Here is a 24,636-nt window from a genome sequence, read left to right as displayed (position 1 = left end):
AGAATTACAGCTGACAATATACTTGTATCTTTTGATTAAACGTCTTCGTCAACAACACGGCTGTTTCTTCATCTTGAGAAATATAAATTTCCATTGATACTTATTTCTGTTCACTTTCAAAGATCGAGTCCCAGCGCTGTAGTTAATAAAATGCTATTTGTTATAGTGTTTCCAAAATTATATTGTTGAATCGTATCCAAAAGTACATGATAGAAACGTTTTCAAATTTTTATGACTGAAAGATATTTTAAGCATATTGTTGAAACGTGTCCAAAATTATATTCCTAAATATTTTCCAAAAGGATATTGTTCAATTATTTCAAAACACATATTGGTGAAATTTTCCAAAGGACTTTTTTGAACCACTTAATGTAATGACAAATAAGTTAGAATAATGAAACATCAGATAGTAAACAGAAATATAATCATACTCGAAAATACTTCAAATATAAGGTATCCAAATTAGCATCCAGCTGATTAATGATTGAACATCTACCATAATTATTTAGGCTATCTACAAAATTACACAGCCTTGTAAACATGAACCCCACAACGATAAAAATAGCATTGTTTTACGGACATGACTTTTATCTAATGATCGTATAAAATGTAGCTTCCCCACAAAAACACTCGACATTAATTACTTAAAATGTAACCATCACAAAAAGTTAGGATTCCCACATAAATATATAAAAATAAAGACATGCCCACCAACAAGGCTTTCAGCCCATTTGTTGGCCCTAATGACCTATCATGTGTTTGATGGGTCGTTAAGCATTGATAATAATAATATTAGCCAGTTATGCCCCTATTGTCAATTGCCTTCAACATTTGTAAATGTGTTTATATATATATATATCAGGTTTTGAATAGATAAAAGACGTGTTGTGTAAACATTGGATGGTTATTGACACACCATCACATAGATAACTTAGAACAATCACCTTCATGTTTCATGTTTACATAGTCGGGATTGAATATGGTGCATGACTATTAGTTGAAAAATTATGATGATTCTTAACATGTACATACAGAAAAGATAAGCAATTACCAATGTAATTCTTAACGTAACATCATTTAATTTGTACATGCCACACGAACACATATATACAATGGTTACTTAATCTAAAGGATAACCGGAATTGTATTCCCTGCATTATAGAAAATAACCGTTCACTGCTGGCTGGGATACAGGGATAGCGCTGCTAGTGATTGTTGGGTTCGGGATTAACCAGTCTACTAGTGGCTGGGATACAGGGATATCACCGTTAGTGGTTGCTGGGTACATGATTAACTGATCACTGGTGGCTAGATTACAGGGACTACCGGATAAGTGGCTTATTTATTTACTAATCATGTTATAACTGCTTGTTTCCATCGATGTACAACGACAGAAATAACGTTTCGGTATAATTGCAGACCATACAGGTATTAATTGGGTTGTTAAAAATGGGAAAAAAAACAGAAACATTAATTGGTCTATTATAATAAAAGAGATCTTTTATATATTGCACAATAAACAATCATTATGAACAGTTATATGTAATGCTAATTATTTTTGTGACACTACGCATTATACTTTGTTTAGTTAGATATGTCTCCGGATAGTTATTACGTATAACACTTTGTAGAGTTATATGTGATACAATTTACACCAATCACGATTGTTATCGCATACAGCGTTCACACATCGTGTAACATTGTGCGATCCGACAACTGTAGTTAATTATGTTTATTTTTATACTTCTATATGACACTATATATAGTTATGATGTATTACATTTTTTATCGTTTTATTACAAACTAACACACGAATTATGTACAGTAATAACAATACTGTTATTTACACAGTTTTAACTTCGGCACTCTCTTACATTATAACGTGTTATCACTGTAGAACTTTGATGAAAATACTTGATTCTTACTTGTGAAATGCATTAGAATAATTAAACATAAAAATAGAACAAATGCGTTAAATCATCTGGTGATATGATAGGCCATGTTTGATACCATAAAAGTATGTCATGTTTAAAAACGTCATCATTTCTCTACAGACCGTGTTATATATCATGTAAGTAACTACGTATTCTACTAAATTCGGGTCATTCGATTAGAAGTTTTCAATGTAGAATGTTTTACAAACCTTCATGATTCAGCTGATATCCTGTGTGATACCGATGTCCACTAAGCACCATTGGTGTGCGGACTTGAACCCCTGTGTGTCTCTAGAGATAAACCGCTATCAGGGTAACAGAGACCTTAATCAGATCTGTACCTGTGCGTATATGTCCTCATATTATCTACTTTATCGACATAACGGGAGAGTTCATGTGTATCTGTTGTCATATGTAATACCCGTATACATATGTAAACATACATGTATAAACGTACACATACAGCTACACGTACACACAGATACACGCATATAAACAACCCATTTGTCTATCAATAATTTGATATAGAATTAAAACTACTATATTCTTGATATAGTATTGGGACATTTACATGTTAAACAAAAAACTCACTAAAATCAAAAACAATAACAGACCCAAACATAGCAATATTTTCCCTTAATTACCTAGTGCAGGGTGACAGGTTTGGCGCTTGCCCTGCAGAAACATGTGATATCGCCTTCTCTGCAGGAACACGTGATTTCGTTTACTCTACAGGAACACGTGCTTTCGCTTACTCTACAGAAACACGTGATTTCGCTTACTCTACAGGAACACGTGGTTTCGCTTACTTTACAGGAACATGTGATTTCGTTTACTATACAGGGACACGTGATTTCGCTTACTATACAGGGACACGTGATTTCGCTAACTATACAGGAACACGTGATTTCGCTAACTATACAGGGACACGTGATTTCGTTTACTCCGCAGGAACACGTGATTTTGCTTGTCCTTCAGAGACACACGATTTCACCTTCGTTGTTTACAGGAGCCAATCATGACCTGTTTTGTTTTGTGTTACTTCCTGTTGGTGTCTACTTACTATCGACCGTGAATTCGAATTTAATCTTAATTATTGCCGCAATGCTATATTTATATGCATTCTATGTTCACTATATATTGAAGTATTGATCTAATGACAGCGGTAAAACAGAAAAAGAAATATGGCAAAGTGTGATGATTTCAGAATCCATTCAAACGGACAAAAGTTGCTCTCAAAAGGCAAATAAATTCTTAAGGCGTGTGTATAATTTTGGAGACTGAATTTATATCTGTTTCTATTTCTGTGCTTACTTTTGACATTCCGTTTTCTCTTTTGTTTCACTGATTTGTACTGTTAACACATCTCAATTTTAATAAAAAAAAAAAAAAATATGTTGTCCTTTGAACGAGCAATACCGTGTTGTTGTGATGATCCGTTAGAATAAACACAAAGCAAATTCAAGAGAAACGTTTTATCTCAAAATAAAGCTTCTTCAAATATCTTACATAATCTTATACATGTATATACAATAGTCACCAAAAGAAGGATTAAACGTCTTAGAATATTATCTCTGTGAGGTTTAAAGAGTTATCGTTCGTCACGCAGTAATATCTCACGTATCCACCCTTAGTATACCTTAACACAAATATGAACCATCTTGAGTGTGACAGAAAACATATATAAGAGACATTATATAAGGTAACTATAGAGACAATATTTGGTATATATTTTGCTTTATCTTTGTCATATTTTCCTTTTATTGTTCTTTCTTTGGGAAACTTATATAAAACAGGCTGTTTGGTATAATGTATATCCCTCGCTTACTCGACGACATTTTTGTAGCTGTGGTTCATTGATGTGATTTGGTGCAGACATACTTAGCGCAGGACTTACCAATATGTTGTCCATACTAAAATATGGATCTGCATACTAACTTTGATGGAAAACTTTCTATTTTCCAAATGATGATTTGAAAATATTAAAAACATATATGTATACCCACATTATTAATCACAACATCAAATCGTTATGACAATAATATTTTCAAATAATATCAAAAATATGTTAAGTGTTTGTAATATTGCTATTCAACAGTTTTGAAGGATGCGAGATTATATGACAATGTACGTTCTGTGGATAAACGATTGTTTTAAAATAAAATAAAAATACCATATAATACAAAGTAAACTATAGTAATTGTGATCTGAAACGAATATTTTGCACTTGGCCTCCTCTGAAGCGATGACAATTGCGTCCACTTCACAATGATGTGACGTCACATTGATTGTTCCTATTCGGTTGTGACGTCATTTCCGGAGTGATATACAACACGTTACATAAACATATTTTATGTGATGACCTTATGACACTGCTTAACATGGTCTTCATTTAATATATTTTGTTTCCTTTATTCTTTATTAATAAGAGCAAGGAGCTGAAATGAACGAGAGAGAATTATTCATCTTTATATGTTATAATTAAATATCACAGATAAATATATTTATATATATTATATACCATCTGAACAGAAATATAAGAGACAAAATTATGCTTATATCATTTAAGTTCTCTTAAGATATTTGTTTAACATAAATACCTATGATAGATTAAAATATGCATATAATCAATATAAAACAGAATTATGTATTAAAAGCACAGCATAATCTTTGACAATATCGGCAGTGTCAAAACTTTGTACTTTAAAAATAAAAAAATACTATATATAAATATAAACCACATAACATATTTAAGTCGATATTATTTAATTTATTCTAATCCTAAATATTTCACAGAAAATAAAGAAATATTTGCATTACTATTGGCAAATAACTTGCTAAACATTCGTTGCTTTCTTTTACAGCTGACAAAGTATTACGGCATCATATATTCATAAGAATTCAAGATAAAGTGCTAATTATAGACATATCCTTGAAGCTGGACAAACACCTTCGGAATGTCATCAATTAAATCAACAAAAGTTCTAGATTTGCATTGAATTAAAATCTAAGGGCACTTGTTCACATCTAAAAGCTTGCATGTGTATGTAATCTTTCGCTTTTAAATGTGTCTTTGTCACCCTCAGTTGCTATCATAGTCAAGTGTGATTCTCTGGACGGACAGGTGTACATATAAACGGTTCTACATCAGTCCTCTAACCTCAGACAGCCACTGCATCAAAGCTATGCTCAACAATTGTTTGTTAACAGGATGATAAGCGTAGGATAGGTCAAAAATGAATATAGCAGTTGCACATTACTTTGACTTCTCAATAATTGCAAAAAGAAATGGTTATGTTAGTGACTTGACTGTCCAAACTGTTAACAGCGCTCCTATTATTCGCGTATCGATCCGTTGCTTGGCATGTTCCATTTCAGATATGTATATGTAAGCATATATACACGTGTGTGCACATCCGCGCTAGTTTGCTCCACGCTTTATCAACAAAAACAGCGGACATGTGTTGAACACATTTGAATCACATGTAATAGGTGACAGGTTTACAAAGAATGATGTATGTCTCTGTATTTCACATGTTCACGATATATGTCTTATGTTTTTCGTTTTCCATCCACTGAGGATCCTCCACGTTAAGAGAGTTGTCAAGGTCGGGAGCTTCAGAGAAGTGCTCCTTGTCATAACCCTCAACGCGCTCCGGGTTCTGGTTCAACGTCTTCGACATCTTATGACTGCAACAGAAACGGAGCAAATGTAAATACCGTGCTTCATTCCATTTCAATTAAATCTATATTATAGGCACTTGTCCAAGAAACTCATTTTGAAATATAAATAAGGAAAGTAAGTTAGCCATATATAATTTAACCCATTTATATATGTTCACATCTTAAAGCAAAACGTGATTTTGGCTAACAGAGCGGCCAATGGTATTCATAAATCCAACAAAGGGAGACAACTATGGCAGACAGTACATTGGAAAGAGATAACATGAAATGATCGTATCCCAAGAACATTTACAATGATTAAGACAATTGGTAGAAAATCTGTGCAAAATTTAACATCAGTGCATTTTAATATACACAATATAGTGTATATATTGCCTAAATAAAGCATGGTGAACGTTTCACTAGATAACATTACAGACATGTCCAAATAATAAAATCTGATTATGAGTGTAAATCTTACCGATGACGTTTAATAATTGCTGTTAATATAGCCATAACTAGTAAAAACCCTACAACGCCGGACGCCACCGCAACAGGAATAAGCCAGGATGGTTTCTGAAATAATGTCAGACAAAATGATGAAAATCGTCTTATCCTGTCTTTAAGTTGTCAATGTATTCTCGTATGAGTTAACCAATATCTACGCCAAGATAACTCTATCATCATTGTTCACACCATCAGTGAAAGATTCATTAAATAACGTATATCTTCTTCTTCTTTCAGTAAGAGACGAATCACTAAGGATGGAGCGATTACTATTCTTAGGTACAATATAAGCAAAATGATATGAACCTCAACGCAAATACGTATCAATATGATCCGCATGATAGGTGAATAGCTGTTTTATTTCATATGTATTTTTATTATGTACAAATCATCTGTATCTAGACAGAGCAGAACGAAAGTTATTACCTCATCTGTATCTTTGGCAGCTGTTGTCCTGGTTAACGGATGCTCTTCCACAGTTGTACCCGGAAGAACAGCTTCCATGCGCGTCTTTATGTCTGCAAGACTCGGTATGTCAAGGTCATTCTCATCGACAGGAGTCCCGTGGATGAAAGGAGAAACGAAGTACACAACCTTTGTTGCTTTATCACTGTAATATAGACGACAGGTACCGGATATATATATCAGCACAATATAAGGACGACATTTACTGGGAAACCTCTCAGTTATACTTAGCCAACATTTACCAGGATTATATCAGCACAATATAAGGACAACATTTACTGGTGAACTTTAGTTATACTTAGCCAACATTTACCAGAATTATATCAGCACGATATAAGGACGACATTTACTGGGAAACTTCACAGTAATACTTAACCAACATTTACCAGGATAATATCAGCACAATATAAGGACAAAATTTACTGGGAAACTGCAAAGTAACACTTCGCCAACATTTACCAGTATTATATCAGCACAATATAAGGACGACATTTACTGGGAAACTTCACAGTAATACTTAGCCAACATTTACCAGGAATTTTTCAGCACAATATAAGGACGACATTTACTGGGAAACTTCACAGTAACACTAAGCCAACATTTGCCAGGATTATTATAAAGAGGCAATGATGACATTTAATGGGAAAATTTAACTGTAAAATAACAGCTACCACAGATTTCAATTAAACAGTCGGAGAGTTATTTTGCACCTTGTCAAGAATGGCAAAAATAGAGCATCAGACAAAAAGGATATCTGTTTTTTTTGTAAACGAAGACCTTAAAACCTTACAGTTACTTCTTTTAAGAGACGTGCATTTTAGTTTTAGGAACTGAAAAAAATCGGAACATAAAACTCTAAAGATACAAAACTAAGTTAAATGGACAATGGCAAAACAGATGATAGTTCTTCCAGGAGTATGGCTTCTATAATGATGGTCACGTAACAATGTAGGTCTTCAGTATAACAAGTCCTACATAATATAAGAATGTCGTACCCTGCTTTTGATTTGTAACCCGCCAGCATTTCCTTCACATGGCCAGATATAACTAGTGACAATCCTGAAACATTGTATAAATATAATAGCACATAAAAAAATCATTAGAAATACAATATGAAGAAACTTAACAAATAACATATTGGAAAATTAGTTTTGAAAGGGAAAAATTTAAATTGAACTTGTGAACGCACTTTTAAGCTGAAGTTTTGACATTTTCATCAATAAGAGGATGTTTGAACTATTACTTCATAAAAGTAGATCTAATGAAAACATTCCATAAAATAAGTGAATATCAAGTAAGTGTACACAAAAAAGTGTTTAAATAACCGCGATCTAATCATTGTATTTGTTTAAATTTTAAACAAGGAAGGTTCTGGATTCTGACCTGGATTTTTCGACTCCCAGACAGAAGAGATAGCTTGTTCTATCGCCTGATGGTCGTCTGTGCCTATGTTACCAACAACACCGATATCTCGATGCTGGTAAACCTGACATAAACAGACTCGGAGAGACGCTTGTCCCAGGAGCGTTATCATACTGGCTTTGGCTGGTTCCTGCACAGCCACCTCCGCGGAGTCACCATTGGCAACCGATACTTTGTAGTCGATCATGGTTACAATGTTCCTGGTCACATGGAATAAAGGATAAGGTAATTGATACTATCGTGAATATATATATATGATTACCTTTGTGAATTAACTATATATTAGATGTAAATCCACGGTATGAACTGTTACAAAGAAAACAAAAAGTAACATCTTTATCAAAATATCTAGGTCATATACCATGTTTTAAACCACACCAGTTTTCTCTTGAATTATATAATGCCAAGAGATTTTGATAAACCAACACAAGACCATCATATTTTAGTATCAAATTATTAAATGATAATATATATATCAATCCTACACTTTTGCAAATTCTAGGAAAGAGCAAATTTCGTTTCAACCAATGCGAGAACGTATGAGGCTTCAGTACTAATCTTGCCTATCTAAATAAACAGGAAATTGTGTTTAAACAACGCCAAAGAATGCGAGAGTGATTTGTAATAAAAAAAATCTCCAGTTCATACTTCTACGTCACTCTTAGCACACCTGCAGTTCAGGGACATGTCACGTGCTATGTATAACGGAAAACATATATAAATGGGCGTCAGAGAATATTTAATGTAGCACTACTTCAAATAGACTGTGACGACCACTGATATAATTGATCTGGCGTTCTATACAGCATGAAATATAATATTATTTAAGAAAATATCAAGAACAAAATTTTGAAATACCGTTTAAAAAATATTTCTTCGATATGCAAACTTTTATTTGATACACTGCTAAGTACGTAAAAAGGAATTATTTATTTATTTATTTATTTATTTAATTTATTGATCATATACAAGAAAAACGTTCATCATTTAACATACATTTGTATGGAACATACCCTTGGATGGAATAATAATTCGAACTCCATGCTACAATGTTTAGCTGCATACTATTGGCGTTTATATCTGAAACGAAATAAATCGTATAACATACATAAATGATTCAGACTCTTGTAAATGTAGATCGAATAACTGTAGCGATATTTATGAACTAGAGAATGTGCACAGAAGATTACAAGACCATTGGGTGCAATGATGAAGTGTGCTAAAACGAAAAGATAGTTTCAACTAAAGGCGGAAGATTAAAAAAAACACGGAACAATGACATCGGAAAGAGAATGACCACTCTCATAAGGTGTGCCAGAAAACGTGTGTCTACCTTATCGCTAGATACAACATTTAAAATTAGCTTGTAACCTTTTATCCGAAAACAACAATAAAATGGAAAACGCTAAGCGTGTCCATCAAAGCACAGAAAGGAAGAATTTGATATTTAACATGTACCTTATTATCGGTAAAGGAAAACATATTCATCCCGGTATTAATGAAGGAGAAATGCTGTATCGTATGCATAAATACAGTAAAACCTCGTTATACTGCCAACATTAATCTAGAAGAAAGAAGAAATGCTGTATCATATGCATAAATACAGCAAAACCTCATTATATTGCGAGCATTAATCTAGAGGACATTTGGCGTTATCAAGGGGTTTGCAAATGGAATTATTGAAATATATAAAGGAATAAAAGGGACAATGATATATGTTGGCGGTATGTGAGGTGGCAGATTAAACGAGGGGCATTATATCGAGGTTTTACTGTAAGTTCTTATCATTTAACCCAAAGGTTCGATAAAATTACCATGATATGCAATATTTGATTGTGATTACGTACGTTTATTAGCATCCGCCCAAGCCTGCTGAAGTTTCTGCTTGACCTCTGACATACGTCGCTGGGGAATGTTATCCTCTAACACAATTCTGTACAGCCTCTCCACCCGTAGTGTGTTTAGGGTATGTCTGACGTTACCCAGTCCTCGAGAGATGTTGTCCAATCGTCCTCCGATGTCGGGATGAGGCCACGTGCTGTATCGGTCAGAGGGGTCCAAAGGATGGGTATACCATAATCGTGTTACCAGGTCCCTGTGTTACACAAATCGCATAAATAACACTAATACAAGGTCCCTGTGTTGCATACATCACATAAATAATGAAATCTCCAGGGCCCTGTGTTACAAACATCACAAAATAATAATATCTCAAAGTCCCTGTGTTACATACATCACATTACATACAATGGCAGCACACTGTTACAAAGACACTAATACAGTTAGTTTCTATGTGATATTACTAATGATATAATAACCTTGAAGCAATGAAGCGATTTTATTTATTTACTTATTTATTTGATACAGGTATGAAAATAATTATATTGTTTATAAATCGATTTTGTAATCGTTCGCCATGATAAGCATGTAGTTAAAAATCTTTCGAAAAGAAAATGGGTTTTTTATATTAATGTATGAAAACAATTGAAAAATTATAATTCAGTGTTACAAACGAAAAATAATGTTGGTTTCATTACACTTTTGTTATTTTGGGCCAGTTTCTTTTAGGACTGAAGTTGTTAATCACAATATATAATATGTACAATAAATATAAACCTGTAGCTATTTTCATTTTGTTAGTCATGTTAAGGTTTTATACACAGTTACTTTTGACTAACCAAGAAGTGTATACTTGTTCTTTTTATGCGTTGAATTACGTACCCATTATTAGTTTGAAAATATTGTTTTTCCGCAAACATCAGTTGGTTAGCTGTGGAAAGAAATATCAATGATTATAAAAGTTGTGTAATGAAATAACCTTATTATAATATATCGTGATATATACCACTGTTCTCTAGTTAGTGTCTTCCACAGAGCTTTCGCTAATTTTTCGTTAAACAATTAAATAAAGGAAAAAAATTAATTACATTGAAAGTCGGGACATGAATAAAGTGTAAATTGCCAATTGACCGTTACAACAAAAGATTCATATATAACATATATTCAGTATAGTTTTATGTAACGGGATTGGTATTTATTAATGGGGATATATTTCAGTGACACATTGTTGAACTTCGTACCATTTTGAGAAGTTTTCCATGCGTCTTTGATCACCCGGTAGACGGCGTCCCTGTCTCGGAGTAAGATCCGACCGGACACGTCGACGTAGAACTGTCTCTCCAGGAAACACGTCACACAGGCTGTTGTAAACACCGCCCTCGTATCCGGTATATGTCGCAGTTCAATGTTCAGTAGACTGCCGTTTGATAGGACGGGGAAGTACACGGATGATTGTAAATCCGTGCTGCACAGACATATAAATAAAGACATTAGCGATAACATCATCTTACATTTAATTAGTTTACCTTCTTAGTTATCCTGACATTAAATTTATTCTCCATACTCAGATATTTCAAGGAATATCTGTTTATCCGCAATTTCTATATACAATGTACCTGCACTGATATCTCCTTATTTAGAAATATTTACATTGAACGAATTCTCGTTACTCATATATTACATGATTTTTTTCCGTGATGAAATATTACTACATGTATATACGTTTCATTCTCCTTACTCAGAAATGACTACATTTAATTCAGTTTCTGTATTTTGATATGCCTACCTACCTAAATCCGGGCCAACCAGAGTGATTAAAATAACTTCATTAAATTTGCTTCATAATTATTTTCCAACGAGAAAAGATACAGCTTACTCGGTCTGCGTTGAGTTCAATGTCTTAACTCAGATATGTCTAGTCTACAGTTAACTTTTATTAGATATACACATTGCAGCATGAACCATGGTCAGCTAGGTTGTATGGTGGTTGTTAAAGTTCACGGCTTATCAATAATAAGGAAATGAGACCATACAATGTTACCACGTTAACACATACTACATTAAAAAGTATCAATCGCTTTCTTTGTCAAGGCGTCTGTACAAAACGCATCGGTATTCGGACCAAACTCGAGAAAGCCGCGTGTTTGACAAATTAAGAATCCTCCTCTCTGGCCGTGACAACCTATCTTATCCGAACAGGTGATACCTTTTATAAGTTCCATCTAGGGTTGCAACAAGGGTGTTCCCCGTTTATAACATTGTATATCGTCATGTCAAAAATACTTTGCCGTAATTTTAACAATTCCTACCAAAAGGTAAGATAAAAAAGAACACGCCATTTAGGATTAACACAAACCCTAACCCCTGGTTAGATTAGTCCAATTGACGCATCTCAGCCTTCAGAAAAAAAGGTTGTGAAGACGCCAAATACTCGTTAAGTCTTCCACATCGAGCTGAGATGCCCTATCACACCCCAATGGGGTCATTGAGTAATTGGGTATACATTATAATTTGTACTGAGTCTTTGATGGGCATGGCTACCGACCAGACATGGCCTAATTCCTCGAGACGCACGGTTGCTAACCTGACAGCAAAAGTGACATACTTATGTATTCCTTAGTGACAAAGATCTTTCCCATAAAGGATAAAGGCGTATCTACCGATTCATTATGAAGCAATGATAGCTAGAAAAGGGCGATAATCTTTACTTACCGGTTTCCGGAGAAGCAAGGCTCTCGACCAGACATGACAATATCCACATTTGCACTGCTTACTTTCCTCGGCGTTTGTTTATTCGCTATAAACATATAAGTATATTGAATTCAGTTATATGTGTAAAGAACATTCAGGGTAAAATACATTATTCTCGGATATGATTGTAGATAGCTTGAATATGTCCATTTCAGTAAGCAAATGTAAATGGATTTTGTTTTGTAAAAGCATAAAATGTAGAATTTAAGATGATATTCTTTCTTATAAGAAATAAATCTGTAACAAATGTTTTTGTGGTGTTTAGCTGCATACACCTAACTCAACGACGTGTATTAATTGGGTTAAAAGGTATCTATATACGGTTACTGAAACAATACTGGGTATTTGTTACAGAGACCTCCTCTTTAATATTTATATTAGAAACGTAATTATTGTTGTACCGAGCCCTAGTTGATAAGTTTTTCACTAATAGTAAAGATATGAAGTACTTAAAAAATACTAGCAAACATTGACAATTAAAAAGCTAGAAGCAACATTCCAACCTGTATGAGTTTAACATGTTAGCAGTGATTGTAACCTGAAAGGGTATGCCTTTTTGAAACACCATAAATCTAGATGGTGTCGTAAAACTTATCATTGTAGGAACTCATTAAAAGCAGTTGAAATCACTTACATTTTGAGAAATCCGTCCATACTTTAGCCAGTGGACTGACGAGTGATGTTACCGGTGACGTCATATCAATGACGGGAAGTCGGATCCCCTCTGTATACCCGTACAGTGCATGCCCAGAGTATATACTATTGACCACAGGCACCTTGTTAAATTCCAGCTCAAAAGCAGATGTGGTCGGGGAGGGTGATATCCGGGGATCCAATAGTTGAAATCGTGACGTCACAAAATACTTCAGCTTTGTCACGTGTGTCCTGAAATGAGATTTCCCTATTTCGGTGAGATTATGATTTTTTTAGTAATATATAAGGAGGAATATCCTTTTTATATAAGAATGACAGGCATGTTGTTAAAATCACTCGTCATTGTGCAATACATCTCAATTGACAATCCTTTTATAAATCATTTTGACAAATGTCGAAATATCAATACACCATATGACATTCAACAAAATGCAACTTACCCATAATCCCCTACAAAATAATCTCTTAAGACAATGAGGGCTTTTATGTCCGGTATTTCTGCAATAGAAATCAATTCTTTACGTTATATGTGTGTGTGTCATTCTTACATTCTTATCACAATGTAATAAGATTGTTACTATAACGTCTGAAACATGCTTTCGTTTGTGGTTATATTGTATCAAAATATAAAAAGAAAATGATGGGGAGGGGTTGTAATATGCCTACGTAATAAATCGTACAGTGTTTTTTCAAAATAGTATGAGACATTCATGGTGCTCATTCTTAATGTTTAAGAAAACACATCAAACGAAAAAAGATGTAAGACGGGTAACTCTTACAGATATCACGGGATGATATGGAAGATATATATCAAAATAATATAAACGGTAGATAACTCTGTATGGCATAAACAATATGTAAGATCACGTTTATTACAAGAATAAACTGATATATAGACTTACGGGGATAAGTGGTAATCCAAGTGTTCACGATTTTCCTGTTGATGGCGTCCTCGTTCTGATTACAAACGTAGCCAATCAGGTTAAGACTATAGCTCTTGGCCAGGTCCTTTAGTTGGCTCACCTGCTGTCCCGATATGTGATTACCACTACTCCGGAAAGGCGGTGTTCTTCCTAGTAAACCGTTCAACATCGACACAATGTTTGGGTCCAGTGTCTTACCATGGATACACTCTGAGGCAATATCAACGCTGGTGACTTGTTCCCTGCATTATACCAAGTATATCAAAATTAACACCCACGACTAACTGTATATACGGACAATGCATAACGGATTGACATACTGGCAAATCATTGCCAGGTAAGAGAGAAACTGTCCAAGCCCGACAAAGTATTAACTATTCTCATGTAGTGCTTTTTAAGTTAGTTTTAACAAATACCTGTCTGAAAATATTTCAATTATTCTCGCTTGAATAATTTCATAATGCATAAAAACTAGAATGCTCTTGGTAAATTACCAGTATAAAGCGTACCTAATGTCGTTGATTAAATGATGAAAGTCGACAATTTTGGCTCCTTTCGTACAATTCAGATCTGCAATGATGACACATATATATATATAAATAGGATAAAAAAAAATCCATTTGAAGTAGGTAAGTATAGAACAAATAACATCGAACGACTGCCTACAAAACTAGCTGCTTTCACCCTTCAAATGGCTCTGCATGAAACAAACATGAAGAGCAATAATGTGTAGGATGAGTGTACATGAAGCTAGTTTTTGTAGTCGGTCGTCAGATCTGATTTTGTTTTCTTAATACATACTTGCTAAATATCATGTTCATTTTTTTATGTTATGCTTACTTTAGCTTCATACGTTTATTGATTAATAATGCGTCTGCAAAATTTGAAATTAGCAATAAGAACTGTTCATCAGATCTATAAGGTTCATAAAGACAGCTCATTAAAATTAAATTTCAAAAATGCACAATTCTCTAATTATTTTTTTTTCAAAATTCATCCATCAATTTATTTAACATGCGTAAATTATTCCAACTTCCAGACACTCACTTTTCAGCACATCATTCAATAACTTCTCCAGTTTAGAAATGTCCTTGTCCTTTATTTTCCCGTTCACAAGGAGATTGTGTGTCACGAGTGGCTTTGCAGTCGTGGTTGGTCTGTCTGTCGTGGTAGCCGTGGTGGTGGTTGGTTTAGTGGTAGTTGTACTTGTGGTTGGTTTTACAGTGGTTGTTGGCCTCGGCGTTGTAGGCGCAGTTGTTGACCTCGTTGTTGAAGTAGACTGTGTGGTTGGTTGGCTTGTGCTCGTTGGTTTTGACGTAGTTGTTGTTGGTTTGCTGGTAGTCGTTGATTTTGCTGTAGATTGTGATGTAGATGGTTTGGGATTTGTTGGTGCCTTACTCCTGTCTGTTGGGGAAGACGATGGTGTGGAGAACGTAGAAGGATGTGTTGTGATTTTATTTTCACAATTTATGCCCCCATAACCTTGACGACATTGACAGGAATACCCATCCTCCATGTTCGTACAGATTCCGTTGTTTTTACATGGCATCTTGTCGCAGAAGATTTTTACCCTTTCACAATATTTCCCTGTATATTTTGGCAGACAACAACAAGTTCCATTGAAACACGTTCCGTCATTTTTACAGCGGACGTTCGGACACTCTGGATCGCATGATTTGGACACGTTACGGACAGTACAATTATCCCCACTCCAGCCTCCGTGACAGTCCCTTTCACCTGTTGTAGGGTTGCACTCGTAATGGCCGCCTCCACATGTGTTCTGGGGGATACACGTGACGTTACAATTATTACCGTATTTGTGCGGTTGACATCCCGGAGATTGGTTTTGTACTGGATTAACTTGTTTACTGTAGCAAGACCCATTGTAATAACAGTTCGGACACATTGGCATTCCTGTGCTGTTTGTCGTACCCGTACCTCTCACGTCACAGTTCGTCCCAGTGTAGCCCTTGTCACACTCACAATAGTATGTGTTAGGGACGTTAGGTTCTATACACCTACCATGAATGCAAGGGTTGGTCTCACACTCCAGAATGTCTATCTCACATAAATCTCCGGTAAATCCTGGCACACATTCACACACGCCAGACACACATTTACCAAAATTCTGACAATTACTGTTGGAACAAGTTAATACCCTTGAACTTAAATTCGTTGCAATAGATCTGCGAATGACCGAAGCCATAACTGGGTCCAAGTTTTTCTCATGATACATATATCGAGAACAGTTGTTTGGAGGTAGACAATAATTGGAGCAGTCTTCACCGTAGAAATTAGGCTCGCAATTGATAGCTATAGCGGCTCTCATACTAAAACAAATAACGAAAAACAAACTAATGACACAGTCAGCGAAAAACAATTCTTCTTATCATCGAAGTGTAAATTATCAAACGAAAATTGGCTGAAACTAGTACAGTCAGCACAATAAGGAATATATGGGTATAAACGGATCAAATAGACACGACGTATTGTAGTGGAGGACGCTAATTCAGAAACACAGTTTTATAATCAGAACTACATTTAGAAGTAAAAAGCATACTATGTAGTGTTACAAAGGATGAGATTTGAGTGGAACTACATTTCGTAAAAGAAGGCATAATTCATTATGTTACATGTGTAGAAGAAGGCATAATTTATTATGGTGCATGGCGATATACAAGTGGAACTATATTTTGTAGAAGAAGGCATAATTTATTATGTTACATGGACGAAATACAAGAGGAACTTAATTTTGTAGAAGAAGACTTCATTCATGAAAGGTTTCTTTGTTAGATCTGCTATTTTGTTTTATGATTATAAACAGACATTTTTTTATGTTTATCACGAACACCTTACAGCATTATAATTGAAATAATTTTCCAAATATACATAAAAATGTACGGTATGCTGTAAACGTATCTTTTTTTAAATAACCTGTACTTATAGTTTGTTATTTCCCTTTCTTAATTACCTGCACTTGAATTTGTTTCTCTGACATTTGCCAGACACAATTCTAATATCACCAACAGAAACGGGGATGACTGGAACGTCCATCAGAATGTCTTCCTCCTCTGTATCAGTTATCAAATGTATGTGAACCACCATCCTAGTCTGAAAAAACGTGCGTTATTTATAAACATTAAAATTTTAAACGATTCGGAGTATAAGTCTTAAAATAAGAGCACGGGAAATAGGCAATCAAAATCAAAGCACATTACCAAAACATTAGGAGGAGTTCTATTTAACCTATCATACCAACCTCTATGTTTGCCAGGCTAATATGAGTGACATCCTTCTCCTGACCCCGACTGTCAAGTGGGTACGCTTGTGAACACATCTGCCTGGGAAAATGACAACATTTCAATTTGTGTCTCAAAAACCATTGTACAAACGATACGAATGCTTAGGGTGTAAAACACTAAAGTTGACTGGAGACATTTTGACGGGGTTTTTTATGTTACAGAACACTTTATTTTATCTCAGACGCCGCACACATTTACTGGTCGGGGATACGGAATTATGTGTATTTACGTTAATTGGGTCTTTTTGTGGGACGACATGGTACGGAAGATAAAACTATATATGTTGAATATAAATTGCTAAAATTGTCAGCAAAACTCTTAATGTAAGTAACACTATTAAAATCTTAATATCTTAAGAATATATCTGGGATCTAGGGTTTGAACAGTTTATTGCGAAGAGAAACATATTCAAACAAAAGATAAAATGTGTAACAGTTATCGAAGGTCAAAACAGCTGTATGATGCACTTTAACTCATGTACGATTACCTGTGTGTGTGCTCCGTTCACCTAACCATACATTTACTCTCTATAGCAAATATCAGTAACGTTAATCAGTGAATAAGGCACAACCATCAAAGAGGTATCCGAAATATTGTTATGTAACGTTATTAGAATTTACTATTGTCGGGGCTTACATAAAATACAAGTTTGAGTATAAATAAGTCTTCAAAGATAATATGCAATCGTAACGCTATAATGGTTTAATAAACACCTTTCCTTTTTTCTGTAATCTACATATGTATCAAAACACTTTAGATGTATTTTAGTTTGTTCTGTCCTTTAGTACCACTGCTGTGTCTTATATGGAAGAAATGAATATATGATACAGTACAAATGTTTCCTTTGTTTGGTTTTTGTATCTCCAATATATTCGTTTTCAAATATGAGCTTCATCTCTTGTAATTCTAGTGCGTATTTGCCTCACTAGAGCGGTAAAGTGACACCAGTATTGATTTCCAACATCGTTTGTTTGTAGATACATATTTTACGTATTAAATAAACATGTCAAATGATTGTTTTAGACATTATTTTTCAACCAATGTAATTGATCGTGCTTCTGAATGTTTTATAAAATGTTGAAACTTAATTCCGTTGTATAAATGTGTATGTTGCTAACACACGGGACTGTTCCCCCGATAACGACTTGTTTCTGTCTAACCTATTGGCTTTCTGGCCTAAACACAGATTTTTGCAATTTGTTTTACCAATGTTTTCTTTTTGAAAGTTATTTCTTCCGTCGTCTTTCCGTAAAAAGCCTAACAACGCTGGATTGTGTCAAACTAGAACTGCAATATATTGGAGAAAAGCCAGTCCAGAACACTAAGTGGAAAAAACCGTATCTTATCGTAAAGCCGAAGTAAATAATAATATAAACTTTACACAGCTAGAGAATACAGCTAAATGTCATACAAAATGTGTTTGTTATTGTGCTATGAGGAAGTTTGATAAATTGCTATCAGTGTATTTACACAAACAGTTGCTTTGATAAAATATTAGATGTTTGCTATTTTAATGAGATTTGGATGGCAGGTGCTTGAGGAATGTAATTAAAACGCGCCCCATGTAAACACCTGTCTCATCTTTTATCTCTTAAAACGTTTTCGCAATGCGGATTAACTTTTGTTTATTTTGAATGTCCTTATATAGCAGAAAAATTCGACTGGGGAAGGGGTGAAATTTCATATCCGCAACGTAAAATGTAACCGAATCATAAAGAACCAGGATTTTTCTAAATAATTTGATCACGAACATACATTTTTTATTCAGGAGTAATCTAGAACGAATTGATTTCCTGGGGGATTGAATCTTTTCAGCTATTTGTAAATAGTAAAATTAAGAAAATGATTAATATGTATTGCTTCTGTGCATTATAAACTAATGTGCTTTAAAATCAAATCAATGTATCTATATGAGATTACACAAACGTATCGGCTTTATTGACTAGAAATTTAATCGCATGGTGCATGCAATGAATCGACCAATTTATAACGAAATTTAAAAAAATCAAAATAATGCTTATAGCGCTACATCAAAATTGAAGTTCCTGTTTTAATTTCAAAGACTTTGATGTATTATGAGAGAGAGAGAGAGAGAGAGAGAGAGAGAGAGAGAGAGAGAGAGAGAGAGAGAGAGAGAGGTCACGCAATCAAAATTGAATATCTATATCTATATTTATCATAAAAATAAATTACCCTCGCTCTGTTCATCGATATTTATATTTTCCTAATTATCCTTTTATCCCCTCTTTCAAGCACTTTGAAGTTACGTGTTCCGGTCTATGATATGCTTGTGTATGTTAGCATGGTAAGAAATGGCTGATGTATTGTATTACTTCATTGATGTCTTCCTTTGACATTCTGTGTTGAAAAGTTGACATACATAATTCATACCATTCTGATTAATCTCGTTCCGAACAAATGCGACTACCAGTAATACCACCATCAGCACTGCTCTAATACCTTTGTTTAAAGTTGATAACTTTGTTTATCTGTTAAACAATGACAGATTCTTGACGAAATATTTCTCTCGCTATGAACATGTCAATCCCTAAATCAACATAGGTATGGGAATTATGACTAAGTGGGCTTAGCCGTGAAACTAGAACACGTTTTATACAGTCCCAGGGTCTCAAGGTGGTCGATGTGATTATACTCACTCCCCGTGTTTGGATGTTTTAAACTGGAAAGTGTTATCATGTTTGTGTATGCTACTACCGCCAACTCTGGCTACTTAGGGTCAATGAATGGGCAAATAGTTAACTACAATTACTAGCCCCTGTAAAGGGTTATTCCAAACTGACTATCGGAGGTAAAGTAATTTGTACGATTTGAAATATAAGACCAAATAAGTTGATATAAACATTTACAAAATCCTGCACTTAATTGACTCTTATTATATACAGTAGTCCTTTCTTGCGGGGAGTAGTCCTATTTTGGGGAGAGGATAACCCACAGATGAAGAAATGTAAGGAAAAGGGAGATTTGATCATATTGTTTTTAGATAGGGAAAATCAGTGGAGGTATAATAATAGCTAATAGCATATAGGCTCAGACATGTTGCGCTCTGCTTAAACATGTTTCTGTTCATTTAAGACCACAAAAATCAAAGATTTAGCACAGGGCTTTTGTTATTGTTGAAAGTAATGGTCTCCTAACTATACAAATTAGAAATCCGAAAAATATAGCACCTGTTTGAAAACGTTGTTTTTAAATGCATAAAGCCAAATAAATAAAATTTTACTGCACAATATGAGCCTTTGGTTTAGTATAGACTCAACAACGGTACTAAAGATAAAAAGATTAAAACCAATCCATGTTTTCTCCTTATGTTTAGACGTTAGTGTTTCTAATTACAAGTAGAATACAGATAAATGGAATGATGCCTATAAACCCGTTATAGAGAACATATAGGTTAAACATAAACCTTTAACGAGTGCATGGTTTTACTCCTTTTATTGATCCTTTAACGAGTGCATGGTTTCACTCCTGTTATTAATCCTTTTAAATCAGAGTGTTGGTCACAGGTTTGCATTATGGCTGAAATGGTCAAAGGTCTGTTACGTCTGTATTGTCTTAAGTGCTGTTACAGTTGAAATCACCTAAAGTCTGTTACGGTTGAAATATCCTAAAGTCTGTTACGGTTGAAATCAACTAAAGTCTGTTACGGTTGAAATCACCTAAAGTCTGTTACGGTTGAAATCACCTAAAGTCAGTTACGGTTGAAATATCCTAAAGTCTGCTACGGTTGAAATCACCTAAAGTCTGTTACAGTTGAAATCGACTAAAGTCTGTTACGGTTGAAATCACCTAAAGTCTGTTACGGTTGAAATCACCTAAAGTCTGTTACGGTTGAAATCACCTAAAGTCTGTTACGGTTGAAATCACCTAAAGTCTGTTACGGTTGAAATCACCTAAAGTCTGTTACGGTTGAAATCACCTAAAGTCTGTTACGGTTGAAATCACCTAAAGTCTGTTACGGTTGAAATCACCTAAAGTCTGTTACGGTTGAAATCACCTAAAGTCTGTTACGGTTGAAATCACCTAAAGTCTGTTACGGTTGAAATCACCTAAAGTCTGTTACGGTTGAAATCACCTAAAGTCTGTTACGGTTGAAATCACCTAAAGTCTGTTACGGTTGAAATCACCTAAAGTCTGTTACGGTTGAAATCACCTAAAGTCTGTTACGGTTGAAATCACCTAAAGTCTGTTACGGTTGAAATATCCTAAAGTCTGCTACGGTTGAAATCACCTAAATTCTGTTACGGTTGAAATCTCCTAAAGTCTGTTACGGTTGAAATCACCTAAAGTCTGTTACGGTTGAAATCACCTAAAGTCTGTTACGGTTGAAATCACCTAAAGTCTGTTACGGTTGAAATCACCTAAAGTCTGTTACGGTTGAAATCACCTAAAGTCTGTTACGGTTGAAATCACCTAAAGTCTGTTACGGTTGAAATCACCTAAAGTCTGTTACGGTTGAAATCACCTAAAGTCTGTTACGGTTGAAATCACCTAAAGTCTGTTACGGTTGAAATCACCTAAAGTCTGTTACGGTTGAAATATCCTAAAGTCTGTTACGGCTAAAATATCCGAAAGTCTGTTACGGTTGAAATATCTTAAAGTCTGTTACGGTTGAAATCACCTAAAGTCTGTTACGGTTGAAATATCCTAAAGTCTGTTACGGTTGAAATGTCTTAATGTTTAATGGCTACATTTGAGGGGTTAATTTAAAGAATCATATGAATACCTTGAATCTTACCATGTTTTATTTTAAACATCAATTAAACTTATAAATGTCGTATTCAATTTCGTAGTTGGGGCGGGAAGGAAACACGTCTCAGGTAATACTAAATGATCATGTTATAACGCATGGAATAACTAGATAAATTGTCGGAATTCCAAGACATAAATTGGATGTATAAAAATATGCCCACCTTTCGTTAGATTCTACACAGAACTTTAGACGGTACGGACAAACAGACAGACATCCAGGTGAGTTAACAGGTTCCTGTCCACAACAGGCAGGAATCAGTCCGAGGTCGGAGGTCAATGAGAACTCCTCCAGTCGAAACTGGATGTCAGCAGCTGCACTCGTCTAGAGTAAGTTAAAATAAATATAGTACCATTAACGCGGTTAGGAAGGAGAAATGTATACGAAATGTAAGTACACAAGAACAAAATCGGATACGTGCAGACAACAGCAGGAACAGAGGGTCATCAAAACAAAAGGAAATGCTATAACAGGATCCGAGGGGATATCAAAACAATGGACAGAACAACCACAAGATTAAGGGAAAACCAAAGACAGCAACTTAAAAAAGGGGCTTTATCACAAGAACAAGGAAGGTAACTACATATAAGGTGAGGACACCAAAACAAAAGGGAAGACAACATCATTAACCGAAATGTCAAAAGGAACCCCTTAAATCTGTAGGCGAAATAAGCATTTTAGCGAACAAAAAGGAATTATACTTATGATATTTTAAACAATGACCCCTTATGACGTATTAGATTACGATATAGAATATCCAGGTAAGCGTAAATTTCCGGTTGATATTCATTATACATTATAATCTGTATAACTCGAACCCTATATAACAATGTTACCTTTATAATTAAACCTCTTTTCACGTACACTTACCTGTAAATGAACTTATTTATACAAAAACATTTGAAATAAGATATTAGTTTCGGAGCTGTTTGGTATCGACAAGTTTCACAGATCAAGTGTTAGAAGAGCAATTCATGAGAAAGAGAAACTTGCTGCTCCTTCGTTTAATTAAATGCATGCTAATTTGATATGTTTTGCAATGGCAAATGTTGTTATGAGACTATAACAACATTTGCTGTTATAACGTCACCAATCTATTGGGACGTCATCAACTTCATTGTTGTCAACACTTGATTTAATGTCCAAAAACTGTTGGAAATAACAAAATAAAGCATAGCTACTCTTTACAAAATGTAAATATAAATAATGGATAACACACATTTCTATTGCTGAGAAACTTACGGAAAGCTCTACCAGGCTCTATTAAGTTTGTCATCAATAGCACTGTATGTTATAGGACCATAACAACATTTGCTAAAACATTCATTGCTTAAATGACAATTTTGTTTTATTAAAAAGTTATTCATAAACTCAGCATATATGTATTAATCTTTTCATTATATAAATCTTAAAATACAATTTTTTCCGGATCAACTATTGTTACGGACTCTGCTGACTTAATTTCTTAGATAAGGAAAAACAATAATAGATGAGAAACATTACACAATACTTGTTAAATATTAGTTTCTCCAAGACTAAATACTACATATAGCGCGTCATTAATGGAGTGAACAGAGATATCATACTGAGAAGAGAATATGATCCTTTTTTGGAGAGAAAATAATTAACCTTTTAGATTTACAGATGATTTTGTCCTTGCTTCCGAATACTTTTAATCATAAAATTGTTTTTCATTCTGTGAGAGAGAAAAAAAAGTGATATTAATAATAATGTCCAAATTCCACAAAAAATATCATTAACAATAAATGTTGTTTACCATATCAGAATTAGACTTACCATATGAGGATAGAAAGCTAATAAGACCTACAATTTAAAGATATCAAACCAATTAGACCTACCATATAAGGGTATAGAGCCAAAGACACAAGAACACACAATGTGGCGGCCATCCTGAGGAACAAATGTTTCTGTGTGACCAGAACCGGTCTGATATAAACAAGACCACGTGTCTACCTATATACGTCCTATAAATACCTGTATCGCACCCTGTATCACAGCTGGATTAGGAAGTGTAGCCATTGTGGACCCCTCCCGTCACCTCAGGAACGTCTCTCTCTCTCTACAGTTGTCAGGGTTCATTTTTATGTCGTCATTCATAAAATACATTATAATTATTGGTACGAACTCTTTAAAATAACATTTGGAAACTCTCAACCGAAACATTAGATATCTTTACCTATGTGTGTTTGCTGTGAATCATGTTTATTACATTGTGTTTTCGAGAGAAAAAAAAAACTTTTTTATATTTTATCTTTTAAATTTGTTTATTTTTTCACAATTTACTCTTACATTTAAATAAATGGTGATACTATTTGTTGTCACCACCTCACCCAAGTAGGAATAATCAGAAAAAAACTAACAAACTTTGTAGACAAAAACAGATTTCT

The 24,636-nt window shown here is 34.5% G+C and overlaps 2 protein-coding genes across 2 annotated transcripts in view; both read right to left on the bottom strand.

Annotated features, from left to right (window-relative positions):
- Positions 1 to 2,256, bottom strand: part of LOC110457136 — a 38,676-nt gene extending 36,420 nt beyond the window's left edge. The window contains exon 1 of the mRNA XM_021508247.1: positions 2,144 to 2,256. Within this exon, the coding sequence (XP_021363922.1) occupies positions 2,144 to 2,149 (6 nt within the window). The 5' untranslated portion in view covers positions 2,150 to 2,256. The remainder of the gene's footprint in view (positions 1 to 2,143) is intronic.
- A 2,420-nt stretch (positions 2,257 to 4,676) lies between these two features.
- LOC110457129 lies at positions 4,677 to 24,268 on the bottom strand. Its single transcript, XM_021508240.1, has 19 exons — positions 24,224 to 24,268; positions 22,392 to 22,552; positions 17,418 to 17,499; positions 17,130 to 17,269; positions 15,206 to 16,488; positions 14,668 to 14,728; positions 14,138 to 14,400; positions 13,676 to 13,733; positions 13,216 to 13,466; positions 12,543 to 12,627; positions 11,072 to 11,295; positions 10,713 to 10,761; positions 9,839 to 10,086; positions 9,005 to 9,071; positions 7,953 to 8,191; positions 7,565 to 7,628; positions 6,531 to 6,714; positions 6,079 to 6,173; positions 4,677 to 5,624 (listed from the first exon to the last, which is right to left on the bottom strand). The coding sequence occupies exons 1-19, from the start codon at positions 24,266 to 24,268 to the stop codon at positions 5,465 to 5,467; spliced, it is 3,759 nt and encodes a 1,252-aa protein (XP_021363915.1). The 3' UTR covers positions 4,677 to 5,464.
- Between the last annotated feature and the right edge of the window lie 368 nt (positions 24,269 to 24,636).

The sequence above is a fragment of the Mizuhopecten yessoensis genome, unplaced genomic scaffold (assembly GCF_002113885.1).
Source record: "Mizuhopecten yessoensis strain PY_sf001 unplaced genomic scaffold, ASM211388v2 scaffold9025, whole genome shotgun sequence".
Taxonomy (NCBI): Eukaryota; Metazoa; Mollusca; class Bivalvia; order Pectinida; family Pectinidae; genus Mizuhopecten; species Mizuhopecten yessoensis.
Note: the sequence above shows the minus strand (reverse complement) of the source record. Positions and strands in the feature narration are given on the sequence as shown.

Bases quoted from the DNA above. Each gene is read 5' to 3' on its own strand.
- LOC110457129 (XM_021508240.1), bottom strand. From the start codon at position 24,268: ATGGCTACACTTCCTAATCCAGCTGTGATACAGGGTGCGATACAG. The intron at 14,401-14,667 runs GTACGCTTTATA...GGTATAATGCAG, and splicing joins CATTTAATCAACGACATTAG to GGAACAAGTCACCAGCGTTG. The intron at 5,625-6,078 runs GTAAGATTTACA...TTTCTGTTGCAG, and splicing joins GCAATTATTAAACGTCATCG to TCATAAGATGTCGAAGACGT.